General features: G+C 36.7%; 1 protein-coding gene across 1 annotated transcript; it reads right to left on the bottom strand.

Annotated features, from left to right (window-relative positions):
* LOC109350521 lies at positions 4,768-8,428 on the bottom strand. Its single transcript, XM_019591753.1, has 5 exons — positions 7,582-8,428; positions 6,928-7,531; positions 5,349-6,540; positions 4,976-5,224; positions 4,768-4,788 (listed from the first exon to the last, which is right to left on the bottom strand). Exons 1-5 carry the CDS (start codon positions 8,426-8,428, stop codon positions 4,768-4,770), a joined length of 2,913 nt encoding a protein of 970 aa, XP_019447298.1.

Below are 9,273 nucleotides of genomic sequence, written 5' to 3'. Positions count from 1 at the left end.
CATACAGAATAGGGGGAGCATACTCAAGACAAGTCAAGAATATCACAAAGTATGTTACTCTCAGAAAACTACACTGTCAAGAAGACCTGACTCCTGACCTTGGCAAGTTTTGATGAAGCCACCAACATCACATGAAAGAAGAAAAGGAAGAATACTTATGAAAGACAAAGCTCTAAGAAATTAGAATATAAGTCATTAGGTACTTCTATCCTTATACTCTAATCTATATGTTTAGTAGTAATGCTCAAAAGTATTTTAAAACAAAATTGATAAACACAAGTATAAATGAAAACAATTTTTAAAATATTGTGTAACATGTTACTAAATCTAAGTAAAAGGTTACTGTGACTAAGTAACAGGTTACCAGAACTAAGTAACAGGTTACATGAGTGAGAAACAAGTTATCCAACAAAAATTGATCAGAGTAAATAATTACCCAATTGGACAGAACAATTGGGTAATCAATTACACCATTTGAGTAATCCATTACTGCCTGTGAAAATTAATTTCTCAGTTGGACAGACTTGTTGGGTAATCGATTACTGAGAGTTGTTACACCAGTTTTCAAATTCAAATCACGCAGCTTTCAACCCAAACAAAATGGTTTCATTCAAAATGAATCCTACCTTTTCATATAAGTACTCTAGTTGATTGGAAAATTTATATAAGGGATTTGGAACTCATTTCAAACACACACAATTTCATAACATAAATCAGATTGAAATCAGCCACTAAAACTACAATTTTCTGAAATACTTGTTCTACATTTGGTGCAAGTTGTTCATAACTTCATTTGAAAAGTTTCCTTAAGTGTTATTGCAAGTTATTCAAACCTTGTGAGCATTAGTACTAAAGTATACATTGAGTTATTGGATTGCAAGTTTATAACTTCAAAATCTTGTAAAGGCAATTCATTGTCATTGTTAAACATATTCTTCATTCAAAGTTATGAATTACTTTATTTCACAGGGTGTGATAAGAAATGGGATATAATCAATTGAAAAGGGTGTTTACCAAAGAGTGATATAGGTGTTAGAGAGTGAGTAAGATACAAAGGAATCTCGGGGTGAGAAATTGTAATTACTACTCTTAATATCTAGTGCAGAAATATCTTGTGCTGCAAGAGTACTGGATGTAACCTTCGGTGGACAAGAAGGTGAATCAATATAAAAACATATGTGTAATCTCTTCTCCTTTATCTCCTTACATTTACTTGATTATTTCTGCATATTATTTGCTGCTGCTATTAACTCTTGAATTATGCAGAAAAATCAGTCATAGTTTTAAATAACTAATGCACCCCCTCTTAGTTGTCATCTCAGTCTTACATTCCCCTCTCAACAACAAATGTGTCACTTTGTTGAAAGTTTAATTCGGGTTGCATTGCTAGTTTATTTATTAATTTTAGAGTGACGAGTGATGAACAATTTATTATTGACTTTATTTATTTACTCCTTTTTAGGATTCCTTTTAACCATACTATGAAGGTCGGTCTCATTTTATTAAGTTAACCATACCATTTCTTACGAAAGGTTGGTATCAAAGAACAAAAGGAACAAAAGAGTAAAGTTAATAGTTAATCGTACAACTTCTTTCGAAGGGTTGGTATAAAGAATAAAACAATAAATAAATGTTAGTTGCGGAAAAGTAAATGATATAAATTAAATATTAGTTGCGGAAAGTAAATGAAAGAAAATAAATGTTAGAGTTAGGTTAGATTTATTATTCATCACTCTTTTATTGTCTAAGTAACAATCCATTGATTGAATTCCACTTTTTGCATATTATTCCTATGTACGAAGTTACAAACCATGAATTAGTTTGAACTTATGCTTTTAGGAATCTTTAATCAACATATAAAATTTATAAGTTAACACTTTACTATTTTACACTTGCATATCTTTCAAGATTCAATTTTAGTATAGTATAGAGTTTTGTTGATCCAAAGGGAATTGCATTAATAGAAGAAAATCATATACGCCTATTATAACAAAATAATCATTAACAACTTTTTGATGTTTTTTGCGTTATGTTGCATAAAAAGTTAACAAAGAAACGTAAGTTAATATTTACAAATTCTTGATGAGAAAATTGGTTTGAAATATGAAATTATTTCTAGACTTAAATGATTTTGAAAACATAAGTCAAGTTATGTGTTATACTTTGGTTAATTCCAAACATCAAGTCTTAATCCCTCATCTAGTGTCCTAGTATGAAAAGATGATTTTCAAACCTTATGTAATACTCTAAATAATAATTAATTGTCACTCGTCAGAGTTTTGTCACACCCTACTTCATACTTCGTTAACTTTATTTAGTCTTGAACATAAGTTGCTTAAAATAGATGCTTTGATAGGGCAAGTGAACTAAGGTGTAGGTTATACTTTTTAGTTCACATGTTAATACCTTGAGAAGAAGCATTTTGGATCTTTAAATCAAGTTTTATGTGATCAAGCTAAAAATGCATTAAGAACTTCTTAAAGAATCAAAACTAACCAAAATTAATAACTTGAATATATTGAAATCAAAAGTTGATACAAATGAAGAAAATAAATAACATTACACCGTAATCTAAATCAATGTGTATGAGCATTAGCCATCTATCTAAGGATGAGATGATATTTGAACCAAATGATATTACAAAATTAACTTTTGCGTCACATTTGCCAACTCCTTTCTCCTCTTGAATTCTAAGAGAAAATTACAAAATTTACCTAAGAACTAACTTGGAACCATGGCCCCAAATTACAAGAATTCTAGAGAGAAATGTTTTGGAGAGAAGAAGTTAATAATGGAAAGTCTTTTATATGGTGGAAGAGGGCCTTTATTTATAGGCAACCAAGTCACCACCTGGTCCTCTTGGTCCACGTCATGCGCACTAAACCCTTTAGCAAGGGTTTGGTCCTTGGCCAAGCAGCTTAGACAATTGCTTGTTGTTGACAAACTAAAGCTACTTGACCAGACTATTGTTGGATATTCTAAAAAGTGTTCGGAGGCTTGACAAGTGAGATCATGCATGATGCCATCATTTCTTAGTGGCCAAGACAAGTTGACGACTTGTTGGGTCCAGCCTGCCTGGCTGCTTAGGTGGCACTGCTCAGCTGCCTGCTTGAGCAGCTTGTGCTGCTCTAGCCAGGTGTGTGGTTCCAGGCTGGGTGGTTCAGGTGCACGCTGAGCTGTTTGCTTCAGTATGGTAGCTTGTGCTAGGCTTGAGTCTGACCATGCCAAACTTGTGTCTGGCCGAGTCAAGTTGGTGTCAGTTCAGCTTGGTGGTCCTGCTTGTCCATGTCAGGCTACTTAGTGAGCAGCTTCATGCATTTGGTCCATGCTTTGGCCAAGTACTTAGCTTTTCATATGTGCATCAAAAGTGACTTATGTGAACACCTCCTTTCTTGACTATTTTTATGAATTTTTCTTCTCTTTGATTTTTCCTAAAAAACTTCACACAAAGATTTAGAAAAGAGGTGGATAAAATATACCATCAAACTATGACAATTTATCTAAAAAGTGTTGAATTATGGTTTTGCATGAATTACATAGGATAAGTGGCATGAAAATTGAGTATTTTGTCACTTATCACTTTGGACCACCTTGGGTGAGTACTTGAAAAGAAACTCCAATGCTCAAGTTAGTATTTATATAGGGAAATTATATGACAGAGAGAAGTGAGGGAGATAAAGATGGTGAGTAGAATGTGAGATATTATATGTGTAAATGGTCTCCTCTATTTATATTAAATGTGACATGTTTGCCTTCATGTTGAAGGAAGGTTCAAGATGTCATGGACGATGTCATGTTTCTATCATGTCAATTAGTTAGTCTAAGTAGGTCTATGTACGAGGCTATTATGGCTCCTAGACACCGTCTAGGTGACTATTTCTAAGATATGGATTGACCCAAAAAGGCCTATTAAGGTCCAGACCTAACAATGAGGGATACTTTTGAGGAAAGAAATCTATATGGATATCTAGGAGCCACCATAGGCCTAGAGCTGCCTTAGATATAATTGTGATAGGCTCAAATATAGGTTTGTCAAAGATTGACTAATAGACAAGACATGAGAATATCTCGATAATGACATCAGTGAACATTACATGATCAATGAACCTTACTTCACCACGAAAAAAGCATATCTCATTCCATGTTAATAAAGTAGTGAGGCCTTATATTACAAGAAGTATCTTTATCATTAATTAACATGTTCTCAATCCAAAAATATGAGAGTTATTACAAAAATACTAAAATGTGATTAAAAAGACTAATAACGGATGCTTTGTTTTAAGCATAAATAAACAAAAAAAATCATTAAACCTTTTCACTTTTTCCTTGAATAATGTCCTTAGTTTACTTTATTTACATTCCCCATTTTATAATAGTGAACAACAGGTTTTTGCAGATTAATTTCTAAACTACATAGGATCGACAATGGACCTTCCAACCTTAAAGACAATACCAATTGAGAAGAAATACTTTGTATACGAGTTCCAATTTTGGATGAAATTTAAAAACATAGTAAAGAATAGTTATGAATTTGGATTACAAAACTATAATTATCTTAGAATTATACATCTTTGAAACCACCTATATTTCATTGCATGATTTTTCAACCTAGTGATGCATATCAATACTGGAACAATCAATGAGAATGAATGAGTATATAGAATAATATACATCTTGAGATAATAGATGTGACTCCCATCAATACTGAAGAATAAATAATAACTTTAGCGCTTCTGGCTGGGTTTTTTTTATAAGCAAGAAATTGGATTAAAGCACAAGGGGTACAACCTAAAAGAACACAACAAGACTAAAAGACAAAGTTAGGTGATGCCCAAAATACAAGTCCAAGGGTCAACACACCAAGTCGCAAAAGAAAACGAGTTACAATCAGAATTGTAGAAGAACCAAACCACGATCGAATTTTGATAGAGTGCATAATATTTAAGACACTACACTCCTCCTCCCTAAAAATTACCTCATTCCTCAATAACAAAATTGACCAAACAACGGTAAACCAAAGAATCCTCCACCACTTGCTAGCTTTAGCAATTCTGCAGCAATCAATATGCCACCGAAGAGCATCCCTACTACACCCAGACGGAGCTGTAACAACACGTGACTGGTGGGCAGCACCCGACACATCAACCGTAAAACTAGTCCAAGCATAGAACTCATCCCATACAGCAGCCGAGAAAGCACACGTCCAGAATAAATGTTGCACATCCTTCTCACCATGTATACAGAAACAACAACAAATATCTGCAGAAACCGGAATAATACTCCTTCTTTGCAGCAGAGTTTTAGTAGGAATTTTTTTCTCTCAACAATTTCCAAACAAAACAACACACTTTGGAAGGGCAACAACCAATCCAAGCCTTGTCCAGAAGTGAGGAATAATCAAAAGGGGCCAAATTAAGAGCAACCGTGTAAGCGGATTGAACATCAAAACTTCCTGACATAGTTAGCCTATAGGACCAAATATCCAAACCACCCTCCTTACAACCAACTTGAGAGATAACATATAAAAGATTTCGTTGTAACTCATCCTCCCAAACAAAAATAATTCTGCGCCAAACTACCTTCCAATTCCAAGAATCGTTCAACCAAAAACCACAATAAGAAATCAAAGCATGTTTATTCAGAGCAATAGAGAAGAGACGAGGGAAACTATCAGTCAAAGTAACATTCCCAACCCACACATCAGTCCAAAAATTAGTACAAGCTCCATCACCAATACACTTGAACACATTTTGGTGAAACCAGTTTCTAGTTAGAACATCCCCTTTACCAACCTTGTCCACATTCTTCCACCAAAACGACACAAACGAGATATGAGCTGGGAGAGAGTCACCATACTTAGACCTGATGACCCTAGCCCACAAAGACTCACTCTCCACCAGGAACCTACATTTCCATTTCCCCAACAACGCCAAATTAAAGGCCTGAATATCCTTAACCCCGAGACCCCCCAATGACTTCGGCTTACAGACCTCAACCCAAGACACCCAAGCCACACCTTTACCACCATTTTTATTACCCCACAAAAACCTCCTTTGAATCTTCACAAGACTCAGAATCACCTTTTTAGGAGCTTTAAATAAGGAAAGCAAATAAATAGGAATGTTAGCCAATACTACATTAAGGAGAACCACCCTTCCACCAAAGGAGATGAATTTTCTCCTCCAAGAATTTAATCTATTTGCAACTGCCTCAATAACCGAAACCCAAGTGGAGCTATTCCTTGGGCTAGACCCTGTCGGGATCCCCAAATACTTAAACGGAAAAGTACCAATACTATAGGATAAAAAATGAGAGGCAACCGAAAGAAAGCTCAAATCCACCTTTACACCGAATAAGGCACTCTTCAGAGCATTAACCTTTAATCCAGAGACCAATTCAAAACACCGCACAATACTTCTAATGCACCACAAATTCTGAATCGTTGGATTACGCACCAGAACTGTATCATCAGCATATTGAAGGTTGGACACCTCCACATGGTTCCTTCCCAGCCTATATCCCTCAAACAAACCAAGATGCCTTGCAGATCAAATTAAGCCCGAAAAACCTTCAGCCACCAATAAGAATAAGAATGGAGCCATCGGGTCGCCTTGGCGAAGGCCTCTCGAGACTGAGAATTGTTCGGTTGGGCTACCATTTACAAGAACTGACATGGAAGTTGAGGACATACATATACTTATCCATCTTCTCCAAGACGTAGGAAAACCACATCTATGTAGCATATAATCTAAAAAATCCCCAGTCCACCAAATCATAAGCTTTTTCAAAGTCCACTTTCAGGATTAAACAACCACCGTTATCTTTCTTCGTCGAATGAATTACTTCATTAAGAATCACCACCGCATCCAAAATGCTTCTATTATGAAGAAAAACCGATTGAGAATCTGAAATTAGGGATCCAATTACATCTTCAATCTAGACGCCAATACCTTTGAGAGAATTTTATACAAAGAACTAATAAGGGAGATAGCTCTAAAATCCTGAATCCTCGTGGGGCTAGAAATCTTCAGAATTAATGCAATAAAAGAAGCATTTAGACCCACAGTGATTTTTGCATTAAGAAAGAAGTCCTGCATAAAACAACAAATATCCGAGCCTACAATGTCCCAACAATCCTGAAAAAATTTGAAATTAAAACCATCAGGGCTAGGGCTTTTATCAGCTGCACAATTCCACACTGCAGCTTTAATCTCGGCAAGACTGAATTCCTCGGAAATGGCCAACACTTTATCACTAGAAAGGGAGTTAAAAAGAATTTCATCTAGTGTAGGTCTAATAACCGAATCCCCTTTAAACACCTCCTTGAAGTAATCAACGACCCCTTTTCTAACTAGACCATCCTCCTCCAACCACTGACCGTGGAATGAGAGCCCAAAAACCCGATTCCTACGGGATCTATTTTTCATGCAAGCATAGAAGAATTTAGAATTTGCATCACCCTCTTTCAACCAGTTGGCCTTGGATTTTTTAATAAGCAAGTTCTCCCTAAGGGAAGAAAGTCGCCACCAATCTGCAACCAAACTACTCCTCAACACAACTTGAGAAGAAAGAAAGAACCACCTTCCGCAATGAGATCCAAAGAATGAATGTCATTTGCTTTCAAAAGGATTTGAGAATCCAAATCCCCGAAATGAGACTTGTTCCACATCTTAATTTGGCCTTTCAACAGCCGAAGTTTCTCCTTGATCACAAAGGCATGCCAACCAACCACGGACAACCCTCCCCAAGAGTTTTGAATAAACCCTTTAAACTCCTTATGATTGAGCCAACAATTATTGAATTTGAATGGATTAGGACCCCTTTTAATCAACTTATACTTCAGGAGAATCAGGCAATGATCAGAAAAAGACCTTGGAAGAGCCCACTGGAAAACACCCTCCCAATTATCAATCCACTCAGCCGACAAAAGAAACATGTCCAACCTACTCATACAACCACCCCCTGATTGAACCCAAGTAAATTTTATACCAATTAGAGGCAAATCAACTAAATCCATACCTCTAATCCACTCATTAAAAAGACAAAGCTCCCACTGATCCACTCTGAATGCAATACCTGAACGCTCAGAACCATCTCTGACAGCATTGAAATCACCCAGGAAACACCACAAAACACCCACCACCGACCTCCTCAAAATAATTAACTCCTCCCAAAGCTGTCTTTTCTGGGACAACTGACACGGAGAATAAATATTGACCAAACAACATTTTGCACTATTCCCCAACCAAATGCCAAACACTGCTAAATATCCGCTTCCACGGATAGAAGAAGTTCTGTGAAACTTGGAATCATCCCAAATACTTAGGATACCCCCCGAACGACCAACCGCCGGATTGAAGTCCCAAGAACAATTATTATTACCCCACACCGAGAAACAGAGACTGCCATCAACCTCTTCCAGCTTCATTTCTTGGATTGCAAGGAAATCCACATCAAATTTGCGAACAATCTCCTGCACACCTCTTCTTTTAACTCCACCCCCAAGACCCCTCACATTTATGGATGTGCAAATCAATGATCACATTGAACATCCCCATGATTAGATTTCTTGGAACCAATCATGTCCCTATCTTACAATTCCTAAATTCTAGTGATCATTTCAGCATTGTCTTATGGATATGAAACCCCCAATTTCTGACCAATCTCTCATAATTTCCTTGCAACATTCTTCCCTTCTTTTAAATGCAATCTATTGACACTTCTCACATGAGAATCATTGATGGAATTACTAATTGAAGAGTCAAGAGACTCACAACTACCATCCTGCAAAACAACTACCTTCTTGCCCATTGTGGAAACTTGTAGGTTCTTCTTACGACTAGGAAGGGCTTTCAACGCCAAGGGAGGATGAACTTTTTTTCTCTTAGCCTGAATTCGTTGGCTAAGAGGACGATGAGCATCGAAGAGAGGCTTTAACTTACCCTTGTGACTAACACCAGCATTGCTCACACTAACCACCTCCCTGCAATCCAAAACACCCTCCTTACCACAAACAATAGCATTAACCTTTGATGTCGACCCCACTTCGAATAAAGACTTCCCAAACACCTTTGAATTTTTACCCTCCATAGAAGCAGGAATACACGAAGGAAGACCCAAAGGGGAACCCCCATCCGATTGCACTTTTGATCCCTTGCTTTTAGGCTTAGACTTCCTCAAAGACTGGACACAAGATTTTGGACCCACTCCCACACTTTTTGCCACAGAGAGTGAAGCAACTGTAACCTCCTTAGGAATCAAGCCATCCACCCG

Source organism: Lupinus angustifolius, chromosome LG06 (genome assembly GCF_001865875.1).
Source record: "Lupinus angustifolius cultivar Tanjil chromosome LG06, LupAngTanjil_v1.0, whole genome shotgun sequence".
NCBI lineage: Eukaryota > Viridiplantae > Streptophyta > Magnoliopsida > Fabales > Fabaceae > Lupinus > Lupinus angustifolius.
The sequence above is the reverse complement of the archived record's forward strand: the minus strand, read 5'-3'. Positions and strand labels throughout refer to the sequence as shown.

Coding starts and splice junctions, on each gene's coding strand:
- LOC109350521 (XM_019591753.1), bottom strand. CDS start 8,428: ATGAAGCTGGAAGAGGTTGATGGCAGTCTCTGTTTCTCGGTGTGGGGT. Junction 7,532..7,581: donor TTTGGATCTCATTGCGGAAG/GTGGTTCTTTCT, acceptor GTTTGGTTGCAG/ATTGGTGGCGACTTTCTTCC. Junction 4,789..4,975: donor TTTTGTTATTGAGGAATGAG/GTAATTTTTAGG, acceptor GTGTTCTTTTAG/GTTGTACCCCTTGTGCTTTA.